General features: G+C 45.8%; 1 protein-coding gene across 1 annotated transcript in view; it reads right to left on the minus strand.

The window, feature by feature from the left end:
- TMC4 (transmembrane channel like 4) overlaps positions 1-23,189 on the minus strand; it is a 94,037-nt gene that overhangs the window by 15,762 nt on the left and 55,086 nt on the right. Inside the window, exons 7-11 of the mRNA XM_083161503.1 lie at positions 15,984-16,131; positions 9,871-10,044; positions 8,987-9,144; positions 4,653-4,779; positions 3,071-3,168 (exon numbers count right to left, since the gene is read on the minus strand). Coding sequence (XP_083017629.1) covers positions 3,071-3,168; positions 4,653-4,779; positions 8,987-9,144; positions 9,871-10,044; positions 15,984-16,131 — 705 coding nt within the window. The remainder of the gene's footprint in view (positions 1-3,070; positions 3,169-4,652; positions 4,780-8,986; positions 9,145-9,870; positions 10,045-15,983; positions 16,132-23,189) is intronic.

The following is a 23,189-nucleotide window of genomic DNA, read 5'->3' on the forward strand; positions in this document are numbered from 1 at the left end:
GATTTATCCAAACTACAAGGACAACTCCAAAGACCCATACACACTGGGAGATTTTGAGCTGAAAGCCGCCCATTGTGTAAGGGGCAGTGATGAGCGCTGATGCTAGTGGATGGCTCTCCTCTGCTGATATTACTAGTAGATGAGTGATGTCGTGGAGAAATTTCCTTAAGGTCCTGCTATGGGATGCCGTCCACCCCCGGGGAAATCACTCAGAAGGGCGAAAATCACTCAGTGTGTATGCACTGAACGATTTTCAGCCCATAGATTTTTTCCCCATACACGCTGGTCCAAATCATCCAATGTGTTTGGAGCTTAACACCATTTAGCAACACTATTACATACGGTAAATAATGTAAAGAGGTAGCACTTGTCTGCTCCTGCATTTCCAGCTCTCCAAACCCATATCCCGAACTATGGGGTTATTCATACCTTGGGTCAAATGTAATAGGGTTTGAGAATCAGTAAGTGAGAGATTTTGGAAAGAGGCAATCATTTACACTGAAATACCAGGTTGATTTTGCCATGTAAATGATTGCCACGTTACAAAAAAAGAAAACCTCTTCCAAAATCTCTCACTTTCTGATTCTCTCACCCTATTAGATTTGGCTCCAGATTTCAGCTCTGCTAAATTGAAGAACCCTGCAATCAGGTACACGTCGCCCTGCCACAGCAATTAGCTAAATTGGGGAATAGCTACAAATCTATTTGCAAGCTGCTCACCAGCTAATGATTTTTCCACAATGTGCAGTCTGTGCGTAGCTCAGGACATACTCGGCGGCTGCGATTGAAGCAGACGGTTCGGGGTTGGAGATGACATCACATGACTTCTCCTCAAATGCCTGGGCACTCCCAGAAAACAGACGGTTACCACCCACAAATGCCGGCTTTGTGTCAATCAACTTGCATAAGGCCAGCGATAATAAAAGCAGCAGGATTTTATCGCAGGACGGCCTCGGTCTGTACACATGCGCAGTCTATAGATAATTGCCTGAGCTGCAGATTTGCAGCCGTGCGAACAGATCTGAATAACCCCCTATACACCCTGTCCTAGAATTAAACTGCGGCAGTGTGATTGGTTCAAAAGAAGTGTTGGAAAACAGTAGAAAGAGGGTCCAGTTTCTACCACGCGTAAGCTATTGCTCCAGTCACATCAGTAGATGGGGGAGGTACAGCATAGGCTGTCCGCAGTGTATCTCTATAGTCACTGAAATAACAGCTAGAGGGGCTTATTCAGACCTGATCGCTGCTCTGTGAAATTGCAGAGCCCTGTGATCAGATAGCCGCCTCCCATCAGAATGAAATCCTGCCCTGTGTATGTCTGTGAATTGCTTGTAAAAATTACGCCAATCGGCGGCTAGCTACAAATCAATTTGCAATTCACCGTCAAATTAGTTTTTCAGTCTGTGAGTAACCCAAAACCTACTCTAACTGTACGGTGAAAACAGGCTGCTTGGGGCCGGAGCTGGTGTCACACGACTTACCTGAAAACCCCTGACTCTCCCAGATAATGGCCGGTAACCACCCCCCAAATGCTGGGTTCCTGTCAATCAAACAGTGGCCAGCTCGGGAATAAAAAAATTGCAAAAATTTGTCGCTGTTTGGCGACACTCATGTGTACTGTGATCGTACACATGTGCAGTCATTCTATAATCGGTTGCCATGCGAATTCCCACAACAGCGATCAGATTTGAATAACCCCCAGAGTTTGTTGCACATATGTACTGTATTCGGCATTTAATGTGTAGGGGGAGAAAATCATACCCTGTGGTAAGATAAGTAATACTAAGGGTTATTAATAATATGCACTATAGCAGGCATATCCATATTGTGGCCCTCCAGCTGTTGTGAAACTACACATCCCAGCATGCCTTGCCATAGTTTTTGCATTCCCTAATAGCAAGACTGTGGCAAGGCATGATGGGACTTGCAGTTTCGCAACAGTTGGAGGGCCATAGTTTAGACATGCCTGCACTATAGTATCCAAATGACTCTAAAGGTGCCCATACACGTACCAATTACCCGGTACTTTTTTTGCTAAAATAGCATCGTTGTGCATGTGTTTTGCATGGGATACGATGCTATTTTAGCACAAAAAGTACGGGGTAATTGGTACGTGTATGGGCACCTTTAGGGCTTAATTTACTAAAGCTTATAAAGATGTAAAGAATTAATCTTGCCCATAGCAACAAACCAGATTCATAACCAGATGCACTAAGCTTCAAAAGGGATAAAATGGAGAGTGATAAACAACCAACCAATCCGCTCCTGCCTGCCATGTCACAGACTGTGTTTGACAAATGTTAGGTAGCAGCTGATTGGTTGGTTCTTTATCACTCTCCATTCTATCACTTTTAAAGCTTAGGGAATCTGGCCCTAAGTCTCTAATTGCTCTATTGCATCCTAGAAAAATGCTAAATAGAATCCGATTGATTGATGTTTGTAACATTACATCTATTTATTTTTAGAGACTTTAGTATAGTGGCTTAGAGCTCAATCCCATTAGCCACATGTGGCACTACTATACAGAACTACCAGAATACTAGATTTTTGCTTGTGGATCCACAGAGCTGCAATCAAAAATCTGTAAATCTGTGGCTAGAAAAGGTCGCAGGTGGGAAATGGGAAGGGTGATGAGTTACAATCCGCTGTACACAATGGTAATGCATCTCATCCCCATGTCATTTGGGGGAGATTTATTAGGATTACCCAAAAAACACAGTGGTGTTTGTGTGTGGACCACCCCCCCCCCCCCCATCCCATTGCCTTGGCGGCAGCAGCAGAGAGCTCTACAACTCTCAGGAGCCCCCTCAACCTCCTTGCAGCCCCATGCCCCTACAGAGATGGAGTGGAGACCACCAGACCAGTAAGTATAATTTTTACCCCAACGCCGTTGGATTTTCAAAGCTGAGAACCCCAAGTGCATTTTAGAAAAATTGAATACCGCAGGTATCAGCAGCGCACCAACTTGCAGTCATCCAAAGTAAGTCAACCGTTCTGTGGGACAAGCTCATATTTAAGGAAAAAATAATGATATATGTTAAATATTTATAAAATGCTGATTATTTCTTACTTTCGAGGGAAATCCACCAACAGTATCACCACTAAGACGGTTATAAAATCAAAGATCATCAGTTTATACGTCTCCTGGCCCACACGTGTCTCCCAGCACTGCAAGACACAAAATCACATAAGAAAAAAAAATATTTTACATTAGAAATTAACTTTCTCTAATCTACTCACAGATGCAGCCATTTTGTGGAATGAACCAACATGTGAACTTTTTTCTTGATTTCATTACATTTAAAGGGGGGTTGGGGTAGAGATCTGCACACAAAAAGGAGATGGATTTTTTACCCTACTGGATCAGGGTGTTGTCCGCTATATTATATTCTGCTAGCGGGGGGTGCTATCCTATCGACTAGATACAATAGTTACAACAAGAAAGAAAAAGAAAAGTAGTCGTAGTGGATGCACACCACATACATTTGAGATGGTTTTGGTCTTTAATGAGTAGTTTATTGGGGTTTTATATCTTAAGTGGGGAATCCTTTTAATCTTTATTGTGGTTGGGATTCAGGATGTACCCACTGTGATTTTGCGAAATCAAGAGGTTAAAATTTCTGACATACAACAAGTACATACATTTAGTGAAAAAGATAAGAATAAGTGTACAATAGTTTTTTTTAAATATAGGTAGACCGGATTGTATGGTGTGGTGCCTGTTTATGAGCTTGGGATTTTGTCACCCGGATACACAATATGGTATGATTTGACCCTTAATGGGTATCTAACATTTAAATGTTGCCTCTATTGGCTCATCATACTCAATTGTTGGTGTATCTATACTGGACCTTTATTAAACCCTTATTTGTAATAGGTTACTCCAAGTTCTGTGCAAATCCGTGGATAATGTCAGTCACCTCAGGCATAAATAGGATTTCTCCTATAGGGTGATAATTTTTGTGTTGATTTTATTACACATATGATCTATGCTGACATAATTTGTCCAGGAAGGGTAATACCCTCTTTCATTACATTAAGAAAGTGTGCTCTGCTGACCAATAGCAGGGCTGTTTTTAGGAAAAGGAGCTGAGTGTGGCAAAATTATATACATGCCCTTCGTAATGTGATGCACAATTAGTTGACAATGGCCATGTTGAAATTCATAATGTCAACATGTCGACATGCATTGTGTCCAAATGTTTGAAATGTTCTGTAAAAATCAGGGCCAAATGTACTAAAAGCAAAATGCTGCCAAAACGCAAAAAACTGAAATTTTGAGAATTTTGCCCACGTTTTGGGATAGCAACGACATTTACACTAGCCTAGGCTTCTTTGTGAGTGATTGAATCAGATCCCTCCCAGTGTCACCTATCAGAAACACTTCTGTGTTTTTGAAACAAGAGTGGAATACTGTAGTTCTGGATCATTGAATTTTTCACAGTAGCCACTGGATTGCCGGAATACCGCACCGAGATGTTTACAGAGTTCCATGCAAAGCTGAAGATGTATTTCTTTAAATGTTATTTTACCTCAGAAATGACTTTTTCAAAAGCTTCCTCAATGTTTGAATTCAATTTGATAAAAATTATAATTTTTTCATTTATTTTAAAGATTTTTGCTTTTAGGTGTTAAACTGGTTATAAACTTACTTTGTTATCATTATAATTATAACTACAAGTTTTGCAGTTTGTATCATCTATGTTGCCATTGCAGGTGATATTATTCCATAGAGAGTATAGCAGCATTCCCAGACTGGCAAGGCGGAGGAATACACACCTAGAAATAAAGCAATATTAAATGTGAGGGAGAATTGAATGCCCATCGGCCAAGGTTGTACTAATGAACATGGTATTATGTGTGGATTCCTGCAGATGGCCAGCTACAGATGTATAAACAAAACAGTAGCTTTCATCATTTCTATATGGCGTAGATTACAGGGTTATGGTATATTTGGTCTACAATGTCTAGGTCTACAGTCATATAGTCGACCACTGATGGTCAACAGTCAAAAGGTCGACAGGGTCCAAAGGTCGACAGTCAAAAGGTTGACAGGGTCCAAAGGTCGACAGTCAAAAGGTCAACAGGGTCAAAAGGACAGAAGGTTGACACAAGCTTAAGGTCGACATGGGCATGGTCGACACAAGTTTTTTCACGTTTTTTGTTGAAGACCGGTTTAGACTTTACTATCCTAGTGGGAAAAGAGTGAGACTATAATAGTGTGCCAGAAGCATGGCGAGCGCTGAGAGCCATGTGAGGTAATGCAGTACACTATACGTGTCAGTGTCGACATATGTCTACGTACAGCAGACAGCAAAAATTAAACAACTTTGTGTCGACCTTGTGAGCGTTTACCATGCCCATGTCGACCTTAAACTCATGTTGTGTTGACCAATGTTGACCATTGAAAGACGAGGCAATGCAAGACGAGGCAATGAGGGAACAGCTCCTAGCTCCTTCATCTCTGCTCTTGACTCGATATACACTCACTCATTGCTAAACCATACTCACTACTTACACATCACACTCTAACACATGTTAATGTACATGTGATTATCATATATAGATCTGACAGATGACGTGTATTAAAATGAACAAGCGTTGTGACTATAGGCCTAATTCAGACCTGATCGCAAAGCACCATGCTCAGGGGCAAATGCAGGATTTTCAGAAGGGGGTTTCCAGAGGGGCGGAGCAAAGCACGGAGATGGACACTTAGGTGACCCAGTATATGCTTTGATGTCCCGCGGGTGGTAGGGGGTATTATATCAACCGCTCAGCATGTAGGGCCTGGATCAGTAATTTCCACTAATTATCCTTTACTGCAAAGATGGTGGGAGATGAGGTGGGAGAAGGGGGCATTGGGCTGAATGAAGGGGCCCTGATACATAACTTCCGGGGTGGTAGAAGATGTTTAAAACGCAGAGGAGGGGTGTATAGTGGAGTGGGCCTATTATTCATAATTTTCTGGTGGGAGGACAGCTTGCTTGACTGCAGATATCTCCAGTTCCCGGAAATAGATTTCTTAGATTTTAATGGAATTAAACACTAGAGAATCCCACCTGCCAAATGGTATTGGGGACTAGAGGATCAGACTTCAGGAGGCAGAGCAATCTGACAACGAGTATATAAAACTACATACCAGGTGTGTGGAGCTGGAGCAGTAACCAGTTGCTGGAAGGCTGATATCTCTGGTTCTGGGAAAAATAGAGACAAGCTACTAGTGTCCATCAAAGGGGGAGAGTCCCAGCTTTTGGAATATACCCTCAGATAAACTCTAAGTCAGACAGAACCTGAAATATCTGACTGGGAAGAGCAATTAAAAGGCTTGGATGGGGACCACTGCTTTGAAGTCAGATATCTCCGGTTCCCAATGTCCGATTTTAAAAATTCTTGTACTCATGGAAAGAGGGGATACTCAACTTTCAGCCTTTCTGTTCTACCCTTGCACCCTATTACGGAAATGTCACATGTGTGAATTTGGATTTTTTAGACACCTGAAAAATCGCACCTCATCACATTTGGCCCAGAGTCTAGGTCAATGCTCATTGTCAACAGCAGGTCATCATGCACAAGATTGACATTGAAAAAAAGGTCAATACAAGCCAAAGGTCGACATAAAAACGGTAAAAACATGAAAAGATCAACATGAGGTGTAAAGGCCCCCATACATATAGCCGACTTGTCCTAAGGACAAGTCGGACCCAATTCTCCTCCGAGCCGCCCGGCAGCTCCCCGGGAGGCTCACATACGATTAGGACTTTGATGTGCCATTTTTTACATGTGATAAATCGCATGTGATTTATCACATGTAAAAAAAAATAACAGGGAGCTGCAGGGCGGTGAGGAGCAGTGGGGGCGGGCGGCTGGGGAGGAAGCAGTGGGGCAGCAGCGCGTTACCAGATCAGTCGGGGCAGGCGGCGGTGACCATCAGTTTCCACTTTCCAGCGAGCGGGTGGGCAGCGGCAGCTATTACATCTTTAAAATAATGTGTCAAATGACTCTCCAGCTTTTGATTGGCTGAGATAGAGCACTCTCAGCCAATCAGCGGCCGCGGAGGGAGGCCACTGATTGGCTGAGCGTGCTCTATCTCAGCCAATCATTAGCCGGGCAGTCATTTGACATGTTACTTTATAGTTGTAATTGCCGCGGCTGCCCGCCCGGTACAACGCTGGACAGTGGAGACTGATGGTCACCGCCGCCCGCCCCGACTGATCTGGTAACGCGCTGCTGCCCCACTGCTTCCTCCCCAGCCGCCCGCTCCCACTGCTCCTCACCGCTACGGCGCTGACTGTCACCGCCACCCGCCCCGACTGATCTGACATCGTATGTCCTGCCGGTCCGACCCCTGGGGCCGGGTCCGATACGCACGGGACCACGCATCGGACCCGACCCCATGTCATGAAGAACCGATTTGGTCCGGTTTATCGGGCCGATTGATCGCAATCGGCCGAAATCGGTCCAAATCGGCTCGATGTATGCCCACCTTTACTGTTTTTTGGTGTCAATGTCGACACCTGAGCACGTGGACCCCCACTTAGTGAACGGCGCACTTGCTGCAACTTTAGACCCGGAGATTTGCTCTATTACACAGATTTTTTGCCTGGGTGAAAGGGTCAACCTAGATCTTAAACTCTGGGTCTCTGACCCTGGTCCTTGCAGGGTCAGAGACCCAGAGTTTAAGATCCAGATTGACCCTTTCACATGGAGATATGACCTGTGTAGTTCAAGAAATTCCCAGGTGGAACCAGGGCCACCATCAGGGGGTTGCTTTGGGTACAGCTGTGCTGGGCCCAGCCTCTCTGAGAGAGAGAGGGAAGGGCCCGGGCTACTCATTTAGCCACTGAGCAGTGCAGGTAGCACAGCGGAAGGAGGGATGGGGGAGCCGGGCGGTAAGTGAAGTGAGGGTGGGGCTGGGGGAGAGGGGGTATTGCCGGGGCCTGGACTAGAAATCAGTCCCGGGCCCCCAAAATTCCGTGTGGCAGCCCTGGGTGGTACTGCTTGATCCGGAAATTTCATTTTATGTGTGAAAGGGGTATAAGTGCATGCAGGCTGGTTGCCATTTCTGGATAATTGGAACCCACAGGAGTCTACACAGACTTGTATGTATGGGATAATACTCTGAGAACACACTGTAAAATATAGCAGCCCCATAGTTTTGGGGCTGCTAATTTCTGGATCTTGGCCCCAAGAGCTACGAGCCAAGGCTGGTTATCATAAAGTTTACTGGGGGAAGGACCTGTAGGATCCTTTCCTAGCAATAGCCACCTGCATGCATAGGCACAGTAACATGACTATAGTTAGCGGTAACTTTACTTTTACACATAGCAGGAAGAGGCTCCAATCCATTGTCTTTGTGTGAATGTTATGATACATTCCAGATATATAAACCTGATAATTAATAAGTATGCCTCTTATGGGACCTACACACGGGCAGATGAGCGTTCTAAGTGATGCTAGATCGCCCAGAACACTCAGCACACAGTGCTACACAGGGATATTTTGCTGAGCGATCTGTCAGGGCCAGTGTTCCCCCTGACACCGGCGATTACAGATTTATCCAGTATGCAACACAGAGCACTGTAGGAGCATCTAGTACAGTGGTTCCCAACCCTGGTCCTCAAGTACCCCCAACAGTGCATGTTTTGCAGGTCTCCACACAGAATCACAATTGCTATAATTAGCTCCACCTGTGGATCTTTTCAAATGTGCCTGAATAATGAGTGCACCTGCCGGGTGACCTGGAAAACGTGCACTGTTGGGGGTACTTGAGGACCAGGGTTGGGAACCACTGATCTAGTGCGATAGCTTAGAAAATGCCCGGGGATCGCTACGTGTGTAGGCCCCATTGGCATGAAAGCACTAGAAGATAACCTTAGCTTGTGCAGACAGTTATCAGTAATCAGAAGCATTAGACAGTAGTAGTACCTAAAGGATATACAGGAGGACATATGAACACTGCGACTGGTGTATAGGAAATACAGACCTGATTAACGTCAGCTTGATTTCCACACTAAGAATGTACTTCTCCCACTTGATGATGATATTGAAGATCATCGGAAGAATGATGTTGGCAGCAGTGATGACAATAGATGGTAGATACCCAGTCAATAACTCCCAGATAAAGTTCTTTTTCACTGAATCCTGTCATGCGATACACGTATTAGCCAACTATACACTTTTTTTCAACCACACAAAGCAAATTGCACATGTGCCGCACTGGCCAGCGTGAGGATTTATCTGCAGAAGGATTGGACGGCAACACAGGATGAAGACTCTAATGCAAGCGTGTCTCATGGGCCTGCCACAGCTTGTGACCGCAATCCAATCTCCGTTAAAATGGTTTTGGTGTCTTCCTACCTTTTGGCCAGGATGTTCAGTCATAGGGTTATTCAGAGGATCAATTATCAACTAATGTGTGTCCAATTGCTGCATCATCATACACAAGCAGCATGTTATGTTAGACGAACTACTACTAGGTATGCCTGGCCCGATAAAATATTTGGGGGCATGTCCTAATTGTGGCCATGCCCCCTTAGCAGATAAATAAAATAAAAAAACCTTTAAAACAGTTGAGGGGGGAGTGTTTTCACCCCCCCCCCCCCCCCTCCAGCTCAGCACACTCTACAGCTCATGCTGCTCCAGTCCGGGAGGGAGGAAGGGGGGGATTCGGGCCCCTTCAGCAAGCCCGGCCCCTGGTAGTTAATAGCTGCCCCACCCCTCTCGGCGGCCATGGTTACCTGCACATGATAGACCCAAATATATCCAATTCTACAGGCCCAGCCATTATTACAAAAACAAATGTAGAAGGCCAGTGTTCCATCACCATGCCATGACAAGAGGAAGTGTTTTTGTGTATTTAGTTCTTACATTCTCAAGTAGCTTCTGAGATTCCAGTGTAGACTGGTAGATGCAGTAGAACGCTCCTCCGATGAGACAAAGCACAATGAAGTTGAGGAAGATGCGGAGAGTGTAAATCCCAACACGTTGGCACATGGTGCGCTGAGCATGCAGGCGCCTCATTTTCTCCTCTTCTAGAAGAACCTGGTTCAAATACAGAGATGGGTGATTATAGGAAAGATGTACCTTTGGCGTATCTGCTGCAAAGCACAAATGAAAACTGTGCAGCAGACGTGTTCATCTGAATAAGTGTTTAATGTTAGTATACAATTATAATATAGCTTTTTGTAAATTAATTTTAACTAGTTCCTATCGCTCTCTTGATAATATTATAGTTTTAATGTCATGCACATTCTGTTGGCGCTTAGGCCTAATTCAGTAGGATCGCATATGGTAAGATGCTCTCAGCCGCTCAGCATATGCGATTGTTAGCAATGTAAATGCAGGAGGAGGAGGTGCAATGGGAAGCGATTGGCAGATGGACAATAAATAGGTCAACAGTCTTTTTTATCCAAGTGGACATAGAGGGAGAATATAATAGTGCCTGAAGCATGGTGAGCGAAGCGACGCGGTACACTTATATGGTGTCTATGTCAACATGAGAGAACATAGACACCCCAAAACATGAAACACCGTGTCAACTTTTCTATTCCTTGTGTTGACTTTTTGATCCTGTCAACCTAAGCCGAATCAACCATTTTAATGTGTCAACGAATGGCCTGTCGACCAATAGTGGTCGACCTAATGACTGTCAACCTTAATATAGTCTAAAAGGAACATTCCTCTCAGAATGCCTGTCCTTAGCCTGGCCACTCCCAGAAACATGGGTTACATGTCCCTGTTCCTGGAAACTCCGGCCACCCCTCCCTGCCAATGCATTTGCCTGTCCTCAACAAAGTTCTTATAATACTATATACACATATAGAATATATCACATCTTAACATGAGCTGGCTGCTACGTGATTATAATACAAAAATATATTACCCTCTGTACAGACAAAAGTCAGTAAAAAAGATCTGATTAAAAAACACTATTGAATCGAATACCCCCCCAATGTCACATTTCACAATGGGGGAAATTTACTAAGATTCTGAAATATGACCGATACCGGGTACGAATTCATACGACCTGCATTGGTTGTATTTTCGTGAAAATATGAATCAAAAATACAGATGAAGCCACTCTCGTTGGACAGGGACCTGGCACAACTACGGCCATGCACCAGGTCTGCTGTCTTATTCTTGGCAATGAGACGCGCAAGCGCGTGAACGGTTGTGCGTCGTCAGCTCCACCGGGTTTTTCTGATATGGTGAGCTGGTGGACTGAACGAGAGGGGCTCTGTTTGTAGGGCAGATTTACTCAAAGAGCCGGTCCTGGTCTAGAAATTCAGGGAAAAATTTTAGGGGATCCCCAACATTTTTACAACCAGCACTAGGCTCAAGGGCTGGTCCTGTTTCCCAAACAAAGGGGGACAATAGGAGTAGGGGTCCCCCGTATTTTGTGAACCAGCACTGGGCCCAACCAGCCCGCAGGGTAATGCTACAGCCTGCGGAAAGTTCCCCCAACCAAAACATTCACCCCTGACCGGTCACCCCGGGCAGGGACCGTGGGGGAGTGGGGACCCCCCCAATAAAGGGGTCCCCCCTCCAGGATTAACCCTGTCCGGGCTGAAGCCCAGGACTATTTCAGGTGCCCCTGTGTGATGGGGCACCAAGTCAGTCCAGACCCCCCCCCTCCTGACTTGACTTACCACCCAGCTCCTGCTCCCCCATCTCCTCTTCCACTGAGCTGCAGCCCGGAGGTCCTGGAGCACAGTCTTCTTCAACTCAGGATGCCGGTGGCCAATTAAAATGCAGCACCGGCTGGTGAGCCAATCAGAGCTCGCGTACCAGCAGCCGCTCTGATTGGCTGCCGGTACGCAAGCTCTGATTGGCTCAAAAGCATTTTAATTGGCCGCCGGTGGCTGAATGTATTTGTTTGCGCTTCTCACCATAAATAGTGCTATTCTTTGCCTAGCGGCCAATCAAGTGGCAACTTTTGGAAAGTCGGCTCCTGATTGTCCACCTTAACATTTTTTTTAACACTGAAGCCTGCACGGATTTGACTGATCCATGCAGGCTTCTGCCAAATACACCTAGAAAATTAGTTGTATTTTCCAGGCTTATTTTTGTGGCAATTAGCGGGCGTATATTATATATGACTGCTTAGTAAATTAGGAATCACCATTTGATGGTGATTCCTACTCATTTTCTTTTAAAGGGGAATGCATTTGTATTTGTAAATAAGAATACGAATGTGCCATGTATAAGTATATAAATTAGCGTATTTTCGTCAAAGTAAATGCCGAAAATACGTGTATGCAGTCATATTTGCATATGACTGCCTACGAATATGCCATATCCAGGTATGTATTTGATAGGTGCACAATTGGGGGAAATTTACCAAAATACAAGTCAATTGCATTTAAATTCAAATATGGTAATATGATGATATGATGCAGTCTAAACGCAAATATAAATGAAGTAATTTGATAGATTTGAAATACATGCCAATATTAAGCCAATTTCACTGACAGAGCCGGCGCTACCCACTCAGCAGCTCCTGCAAAGCAGGGAGGCGCCATGCTGAAAAGGCGTGGTCTCCCTCCCTGCTCTGCTAAAGCTGCCTCAGCCTGTCTGACAGCTGGTGGGCGGCAGTATAAAGATTTGCTCCCTGCACTGCGAGTGCACACAGCCTGCACACCGCCCACAGTGCCTGTCTGACAGCAGGCGGCAGTATGGAGAGGCTAAGCAGCTTCCTGCACCGCGCACACACTGTCCTCCTCCCGGGACCTGCCCCCTCTTCCTCACGGACACTTGCGCTGACTGCAGTGGCAGATTCGGCGGGGGGGGGGGGGGGGGGGGCACCTGCGCACGAGCCCCCTGTCATTTCATTTTGTAGCTGAGGACCAGGGCTTTCCAACGAGCCCAGCCCCGTGTCTCTAGCCCCCGGGAACCAAAGATATCGCCTGGCAAAGCTGTAATGTTTTTTTCCCCATAGGATAATATGGGACCCGGCAATTCCGACCCCCCACCTAGTTACGACGGCTGCCAGTTCGCTCCCTGGCATCGTGGTAAATTTCCCCCAATTGTGCACCTATCAAATACATAAGTCAATTGCATTTAAAATCAAATATGGTAATCTGATGATATGATGCAGTCTAAACGCAAATATAAATGAAGTAATTTGATAGATTTGAAATACATGCCAATATTAAGCCAATTTCACTGACAGAGCCGGCGCTACCCACTCAGCAGCTCCTGCAAAGCAGGGAGGCGCCATGCTGAAAAGGCGCGGTCTCCCTCCCTGCTCTGCTAAAGCTGCCTCAGCCTGTCTGACAGCTGGTGGGCGGCAGTATAAAGATTTGCTCCCTGCACTGCGAGTGCACACAGCCTGCACGCCGCCCACAGTGCCTGTCTGACAGCAGGCGGCAGTATGGAGAGGCTGAGCAGCTCCCTGCACCGCGCACACACTGTCCTCCTCCCGGCACCTGCCCCCTCTTCCTCACGGACACTTGCGCTGACTGCAGTGGCAGATTCGGAGGGGGGAGGGGCACCTGGGCACATGCCCCCCCTGTCGATTCATTTTGTAGCTGAGGACCAGGGCTTTCCAACGAGCCCAGCCCCGTGTCTCTAGCCCCCCCGGGAACCAAAGATATCGCCTGGCGAAGCTGTAATGTTTTTTCCCCATAGGATAATATGGGACCCGGCAATTCCGACTCCCACCTAGTTCCGACGGCTGCCAGTTCGCTCCCTGGCATCGCAGAAGCTTGTGGTTGATCTCATTCAATTCCAAATCGCTGGGCCTTCAATATGATATCAATCGGTTCCAGAGATATTGCATGTAAACCGATTTTTTTATTTTTGAAATGTAATTTCATGGCTGATTATGTTCTTTGATGGCAGATTACTCTGGAACCAAACGTTTCAGTTTCACTGGACCAAAATCATTCAAAGCCCACTCAAATCAATATGATACTTGTCTCATGTAAATGGGTCAGTTGGTTCTGAAGATATAGCCGGTTAAAGAGGGGGAGGGGTGGTTTTCTCTCCCCCTCACACCAGGAAATGCAGGGACTAGGCTGGTGTAAAGGGGGCCAAACTGGGAATGCATTTTCTGGTGTGAAAGGGGTATTATTTCAAATAGCCGGGACCTGCAGTGCTCTGAATACAGCCAGGCTCTGCCACTATCAGTGGCTATCACTTCTGCCTGGCGGCGACTGTCCCCCATTTACCGCAAGCATGTATTCTACATTGGCAATGAGCATGTAATCCCACATGGCAACGAGCATGGAACCTCTGGCAATGAGCATGGAACCCTTGGCAATGAGCATGTAGATAAGCAGCACTTATGTAGCATAATTTTTAATAGGCATTATGGTGTTTGGCATAATACATTATGGACATAATGGCATGTAACTTAACGTGTAATGGATATTATGGTGTAAATGTTAAATGAGCGCCTTTGATGGACAATGTCCCTGTTTATGAAGCGTATAGAGAATTTTGGCTTAATCTGTGTGGCATTATATGAATTCTGGCTCAATGCGTGTGGCATTATGTGAATTTTGGCTCAATCCTAATGGCATTATGTGAATTTTGGCTCAATCCGCGTGGCATTTTTTGAATTTGGCTCAATCTGTGTGGCATTATGTGAATTTTGACACAATCCATGTGGCATTATGTGAATTTTGGCTCAATCTATTTGGCATTATGTGAATTTTGGCTCAATCCATGTGTTATTATGTGAATTTTGGCTCAATCCGTGTGGCATTATGTGAATTTTGGCTCAATCCATGTGGTATTATGTGAATTTTGGCTCATTCCATTTGGCATCATGTGTAGGGGCAAGTATAGTGGGGTCTAGTATTTTGTTGCATAATGTGTAGAAGTTGTATATAGTGTTGTACACTACACTCAAGGACATGCTCCTTGTTGAGTGGCCACACCCCCTTTTCCGGAGCGCGCGCACAACTGCATCCTTCACTTTTGTCGCCATGGTGAGCCTGCGTACTTTAAATGCCAGGGCCTATTTTTAATCCTATTCCCACCCTCTCTCTGCCGCTCTCTTTGCATGCACACTGGCATTACTAACACCGCCCCTCCCCCACCTAAACCCTCTTTTATCATGGTGCCCCCCCTGTCATTTTATCCTGGATCTGCCCCTGGCGCTGAGGCATGTAGCGCTGTCTGTGAATGCCTGGATGACATGTCATGTCCGGATCCGCCCCCTACCCATTGCTCCCTGCGCCTGTCAGCTGTCAATCAAATGACAAACAGGCTGCAGCGTCACCCTTCCTTCCCTCTTCTCAGTGTGCTGTGCCAGTGCCATTGCCATTGCCAGTCCTCAGCACTCCGCCCCCTCTATCTCCTCTCCTCTTCTTCCATCTCCTCCTCCTCCTCCCCTCCTTTCCCCCTCAGTCACGAGAGGGGTGTAACGGCGTCCTCAGCGTCCTGCCTACGCAGATAGAAGAGGAGGGACTGCACAAGAGTTAAACAGCAAAAGAACAGTGAGTCTTTTATTATACATGTTTATAACACATTTTTTAATAATTGTAGATTTTTTATATTCATTTAGACACTTTTTAAATAATGGACTGGGTTATGTGCCTAAAGGTGGCCATACGCGCTGCAATAGCAGCCTGCGATGCGATGTGCGCTCCTGCGGGCATCGCACAGTAGAAAAAGTGCTGCACATACTTTTTGTACTGCTTTCGGATCGCATCGCACACACATTGCGTGCATGCCGTGCGATGCGATCTAGCCCATAACGTATGCGATTCTCGCAGCGTGTATGGGCACCATTAGCGCCTGCAACATTTTGAGGACACAGCACTGAGATGGTGTATGCATACATGTACATGCACCCGAGATCCTCCATAGGATCGCATGTTCCATACGCTCCCACAATCGGGCTGCAGCTTGTTGCAATGGCAATGTGAAAGGGCGCAAAATGTATGGTTTGCAGGAGGGCGCCGGACACCCTAGCATCAGCCCTGTTCACTGACTATATGGCCATCTATGTCCTAATACGGTGTTCTTACCTTCAGCTCATATTGGATACTCTTCTGTTTCAGCGTTATGATTTTCTCATCTTTCATGCAGAAATCCCAGCCTGCAAACACTTTATCAGTGTAATTGGTCATTGAAGCATCTTGTGTTACCAGACTCTGCTTTAAACCCTGAACAGATCTGAAATGAGTCAAATGACACATTGAAAGTATATTGATCTAGTGATTGCTTTAGCTCAACTAATATAAGCATGCATTATATATATTGTAAAGATATTAAAACACAGCTAGGAGCCCAACCCTTTAAAACTATTTATCATTGTTTTACTAGCTGGAATATTGTCATTGCCACTGAAACTGTAGAAACACCTGACAAATAACAGTATTTTCTAAGCAATCTGACGAGATTGCTTAAAAACGAAAGCACAAATCACTGTGTGTGTAGGGCCCAGAGTGATAGGGATGCGCTACCCCATACGTCGCTATCGCCGGGCTAGATATTTCAAGCATGCTTGAAATATCTTGTCTTGGAGCGTGTTCTCTCTATTGAGAACAGTGGCAATGACAGATTGCTCCGCATAAAGGCCCTTATTCACGTTGACACGTTCGCATGCACAAACGCACGCATCAACCAACTACTGTCATTGCGCATGTGCAGTGTACGCACAGCGCATGTGCAAACTGCTACATTCCTATTCGCAAGCAATCTTCCAAGCGGTTTCTGCCGTCCGAGCGAAAGATTACCCAGTAGGCGTGATGTAGGCGTTTGTATGGGCGCGTCCAGTATAATGAGCAAAACTGGGCGTACACCTGGGCGTTCACTTGGAGTGGTGGGTTTGGTTTCGCATTACTGCAACACGGATTGTTCCCACACAAGCTCACAAACTTTCGTAAGCTTAAAGCAGGTTTTCAGTTTCGCATAGCATACTTCTTGTGAACTGCTCGTTCGTACGCTTAAAACACAGTTGCGAAATGTGGAAGTTATTAGCACCTGACCCCCATTGTGCGCAATTATTGGTTGTTTGTTCCAATTAGTTAACTCAGCTCCACTTCAGGTTGCATCACCAAACCAAACAGGAGCTAACAGACACATTAAAATTACGATGTTTGGGTGAATTGTAAGGCACAAATGCAAATGCACTTAACACATGTATTAATTGCCCTTATCTAACACACCTTTATGTACATTTTCACTCTGCCATGTGTAGCATGTTAGCACTGTCAACATGAGTCGACATGTGTCAACTCACATATACAACATATATCTAATATATCTGCGTAAAATCACAAGACAACGCATGCTCAATGTGAGTATATTTTTATTTGCATATACTACAGCATTAAACAAAAATTAAAAGGAACAGAATTTGTACCCACAAAAAGGGAAACATAAAAAAATTGAAAATAAACAAAAATACAAAAATACTAATAAAGAAAAAAAAAAAACATTTTATTTTCGCGGTCGCTTCTGGACTCCCCCTTTGGTGGGTCTACCACACCTGCGTGTACGCAAAAGTGGGGGTGCATTCTGACCTTCACCCTGTGAGGTCGAAGCTGCTGGTGTGGGCCGAGTGGAGGATACTTCAGTGGCCATATGGTCATTGAAGCGTCTGGCTTCATGGTGGAGGCCCTCGAGACTGTGTGCCATTTTCACAACCACCTGCAGCATTTGATCCTGGCATTCCATAGTGGTGCGGCCCTGCTCACGTATGTCCTGCAGTACATGTGCAAGGGAAATGTTCTCAGCTGCTGTTTTTCCTTGACCACCATTGCTTTCAGTTGTTGATGGTGGTGGTGGTGGTGGAGGAGCAGAAGCGTCAGCCTCAGTGTTGTCATCTGTGAAGAAACAACAGACAAGAAAATATCAGATGTTGCTCATACACCTGTCAATCTATAGTGTGCCACTTCAATTTCACATTTACCGGCAGTATCTGCGCCAAACTCATCTGGCCCCAATTCACTGTCCATGCTGGAGACACCTTTAATCTCCTCCTGGGAAATACAGTCCTGGGCCAGTTCCTCCAGTGACGTAAGCTGGAGGTGGTCAGGGAGATTTCCTCCACCTGTTTTTTGGCTTGCTGTCCATCTGTTGGACAGTTTCCTTTTAAGGCGTGATTTGAAATCTTGCCACCTGCATAAATGTTTGCAAAATATTAATCAAAAATGATACATATATGTCTGCATTTAACATGTCTATATATGTCCACCGGGTTATGATGCACATGGTTCAATTTCTGCCCATATAAATGTCATACCTTCTTCCAAGCATTACACTACATTAGCATTGTAACACTGACACATTTACTTTATTTACACATGCACTACATGCCATTACACATAAGAAACACCTTGTCATCTTCACCCCTGAAAGTGTAACCATTACCACTATTTTGCAGACATTCCACATGTGGTGATACTACCTCTCTTTTCAGCTGCACATACATCCACATACCCATGCCTTCTACATTTGTTATTGTTTAAAAAAACACCCATATACACTTAACAACACTCACACACACACACACACAGACACACACAGACACACACACACACCATATCACACTTGCCTGCGCTTCACATGTTGCCAATCACGGGCCTGAGGAGAGATGGCATTGATGTCGTCTGTGATTTGTTGCCACACCTTATCCTTGGCATTGGTGCTCATTTTTTTTGGGCCAAATTCGATGAGGTCTCTGGCTTTAGGCACTAAAATGCCCAATTCAATTTTAGTGAAAGGGGTGTTGCGGCTTCGGTTAGCCACATCTGTAGGACCCCCAGCACTTTGACCTGCCACTGCAGCACCCACGGACTGATGTGCAGAGTGTGTTGGAATAGCTAGCTGTGAGGATGAGGATGAGCCTTCCCCTTCTTCTCCTCTTCTCCTCTCCATGAGGGCTTCAGTGATGGCAGTGAGTCTTTCAATGATAGCCTCGTGGTCTGAGGTAACGTCTCCCTCTGAATCAGAACTCATTGAGCTGCCAAATGTGCTATGCACTCATGTGTCCATTTGTAGGCTGGCTCGTGTGCTAATTGTTTTTTTCGGACGCCAGCTAATTTTCACAAACGCGCGAGCACGCGTGCGTTAGCAGTGAAAACCTGGCAACATGGCTCTTTAGGTTTGCTAACGTCCATCACTTTATTTTGGTGCGTTCCCACATGTCTAACTTATCCACCACTATCTTTTGGGGCGTCCTCACATGTGTAAGTTATTAAGCGCATGGCAACCGTATTTTTTTTTGTTCTAATGTGCACTGTGGATTCATTAAATTGGAATGTGTCATTCTCAATCCATGCCAGTGTTTAGTGCGTGTTTGCTTGCGCATCATTTGTGTGGTTATCCACAATCATGGTGTGTGCCTATAAATATGGCGATTGTTGAGTTTGCTTGCGGCTGATGTATAGTTCAACGGTATTCGCGTATGTTTCAGGAGCACACTGTGTAAGTATTGTTGCTATTTTTATAGAGTACCAAATATTGCCATGTGTTATGTTGTCAATCTTTCTATTGCATGACACATTTTGCCTTAAAGGTGTGCCATGCATACAGAACATTCCATCTGTAATGTTACTATGCATCTCTGCACTGATGGTTTATACTGGTGTCATTGTTAATGGGGCACATTGTAATGCTATTTGTATTGTCTATTTTTGCTTTAGGATTGGATTAGTGGTCAAGTACTGTGCCCAATTCTTGCTTTCCTCAGTAGTATATTAAGGTAAATCACAGCTCACCGGACATTGGTGTGTGGTGTTTACAGGTGCAGCTGTTTATTTTTTGGTGTGGGAGTATGTTTTGGGTGTGTAGCCACACATCATAGTACAGTGCTCTGTCATTATCATACAAAATGTCTAGGGGGTACGTCATGCAATCATACCTAACTTGGGTGGATTGTTACTTAAGGAGATGGTAATGTTATGTGATGCTTGTGTGGTAATGGTCATCTTACAATACATGCCCTTTTTTGTTGGACTAGGATTGAGTATGGATCTCTACAGGCATCCTCTGCCCGTATGTATTTGCTGTGTTGTTGGTGGGGTGAGTCTGTGTGTCTGTGTGTGTTTTGGTCATTTTGTCAACAATACCTTTTTACTTCCAGATGCAAATGGTGGCCATTGAGGTGGGTGTGCAGCAACAGGCAGAACGTGTGCCTCCACCTGTTCGAGGAAGGAGGCTGGGGCGTGCCCAAATCTTCCGCACACGTGTAACCCTCTTTGGGATGCCGGATGATGAGGTACAAACAAGGTACCGGTTACCACCGCATGTGATCCTAGACACTCTCTCATTAATAGAGAGTGATCTTGAAAGCAGTCACCGGCTCCCAACAGCAATTCCGCCTCTCACACAGTGGTTGGCGGTGTTGCATTTTTGTGCCTCAGGGTCATTCCAGCAAGTGGTGGCAGTGCTTGCAGGAGTTTCCCAACCTACTTTCAGTAGGATCCTGAGGCGTATCATGTTGGCCATGTTTCGACGCAAGGGGCACTTCATGGCCATGCCATTAGACCGGGATTGCCTGGATAGGGTCAAGCTGCAATTTCAACACATTGTGGATTTCCCTAATGTGATAGGTGTTGTGGATGGGACACATGTACCATTTGTGCCACCATCACGTACTGAGCACATCTTCCGTAATCGTAAGATGTTCCATTCCCTCAACGTGATGGTGGTGTGTGGCCCATCCATGCAGATCCTGGCCTTTAACTCCAACTTTCCTGGAAGTGCCCATGACTCCTATGTCATTAGGCAAACCAGGATATGGCAAAGATTGAAAGAGTTGGAAGGACGTGATGCGTGGATTTTGGGTGACTCCGGTTACCCATGCACACCCTGGCTGCTAACTCCTTACAGCTCACCAACACCAGGCCCACAGGAGACATACAATGCGGCCCATGTCGGCACCAGGCAAGTCGTGGAGCGCACCATTGGCCTCTTGAAGGGCAGATTTCGTGTGCTCCATCGCACTGGTGGTGACCTCCAGTATGCGCCAGCCATGGTGGCAAAGATTGTGGGGTTGTGTTGTTTGTTACACAACATAGCTGTAACGAGGTCTGTACCCTTCCCCGAGGAGGAAGTCCATCCACCTGAGGCACACGACACTGCCCCCTGCCGCTACAGACACCCTGAAAATGTTCGAGGACACACCCTCCGAGACTCTGTGGTGGGCCGCTTTTTCAGGTAGGTGTAGTGTCATTCATTTACAACATATTGTCAACTACTAACCATCTTCCATTGGCAGATTGATGTGTCACCATATAACATAGATTGAAATACATTATCACAACTTGTGCGTATTTACTTGCACCAATATATATGTGATGCTTAGCATTAGTTTGCATGTGATGATTGGTTTCTAGTATGTATTTCTAAATGATTTGCCTTTTCCTATCCTTGTAGATGAACTCATGAAGGTGTTGTGGTGCGAGGTCAATGGTCACCTACGGGATGCTGCTTGGTGTGTGTACACATGTATGATGGCGACTGCACACTAATGGAGCTGCTCTGCCTTTTATGGAGCAATTAGACCTTTTCACATAATTTTTGACAGCAAAATAAACATTTATCATATCACATACATTGGTGTGCCTCACTATCTCTGTATTGACAATGGTTATGGGGGACTAAGCACCATTACACTGATGTGGTTGTGAAAAGGTGAATGGCATATGTTGTAAAAATAACACACACAACTTATAACATTAGCCTACTTTTTTAATAACAAAGCAAACAAAAAATCAAGAACGATGCAGAAGAGCCTGCAGTTGAGCAACAAGTGTGGCCAGGTAGAGGAGGGTGAGGTGTATGAAGGCCACAAGAAGTTCTGCATCTGGCTGCTTCTCTTCAGTTTCTGGATAGAATGAAAAATATTCTTGTGTAAATGTACTGTAATAAATGCAGTTCTGCTGTATATTTGGCAAAACTAAGAAGTTGCAATTTAACTGTGAAGACCACACCAATTGCACAAATACATTGTACATGGGCCTACAGCTGTTTGAGTCATGCATGCCTCAGCATTGCCTAACACACTATTAAAAGAACAGTGTGAAAATGTATGTGGTTCATCATGCTGGGAACTACACTTATATAACAGCTTTGCCCACAAGTCTCCAACACCACTACTGTAGGATATGTTATGACCTGCCCCTATAGATTGTAAGCTTCTGAGCAGGGCCCTCCAGCCTTTTAACTGTCTGTAAGTACCATGTTTGTTGTATCACTGTCTCCTTTGTAAACTGCCACAGATTATGGTTTGCTATAGGAGACACTGTTCTAAAATAAAGGAAAAGATAATTTCTAAGTTTGTAACTTGTAATTTCTGGCATGGTGAGGCATGGCCACACACCACAATTCAAATCCAACAGTGCTGTTTAAACCTGGAGGACAAGACCCCACAGGTTAGCCTAGGACTGCAGTGTATATGTGGGACAAAGAATGATGTGGCCATCACATATGTGTATGTTGTGTTTGGTAATGTGTTGCATTTTGGGTGTCACCATTATGCACATTCTTTACTTACGGCTGCCATTGTCATCCTGCTCTCTGGTGGTGGTTGGCCTGTAGCTGGGGGATGGAGCCAAAAGGAGGGATGCTGGAGGGATGGGTGTCGTGTCCAAGGTGTTGGGGTGTGGTGGGGTTTGGGAGGGGTTTGGGGAGGGTGGTGGGGAGTAATAGGGTGGTTCAAAAGGGGGTAGTGGTGGGTTGAAGGGGGGAGGGGTGGTGGAGGGGGAGGAGGTGTGGCTGGTGGAGGTGGATGGGGATATGGTGTGCTCTCCAGGGGGTGCCAAGGTCTCTGACCACACAGACTGGGAGGGGGAAGGGGAGGGGGAGGAGGTGTGGCTGGTGGAGGTGGATGGGGATATGGTGTGCTCTCCAGGGGGTGGCAAGGTCTCTGACCACACAGACTGGGAGGGGGAAGGGGAGGGGGAGGAGGTGTGGGAGTGGGAGGTGGATGGGGATATGGTGTGCTCTCCAGGGGGTGCCAAGGTCTCTGACCACACAGACTGGGAGGGGGAAGGGGAGGGGGAGGAGGTGTGGGAGTGGGAGGTGGATGGGGATATGGTGTGCTCTCCAGGGGGTGCCAAGGTCTCTGACCACACAGACTGGGAGGGGGAAGCGGAGGGGGAGGAGGTGTGGCTGGTGGAGGTGGATGGGGATATGGTGTGCTCTCCAGGGGGTGCCAAGGTCTCTGACCACACAGACTGGGAGGGGGAAGGGGAGGGGGAGGAAGTGTGGGAGTGGGAGGT

Source organism: Crinia signifera, chromosome 19 (genome assembly GCF_055691185.1).
Source record: "Crinia signifera chromosome 19, ASM5569118v1, whole genome shotgun sequence".
NCBI lineage: Eukaryota > Metazoa > Chordata > Amphibia > Anura > Myobatrachidae > Crinia > Crinia signifera.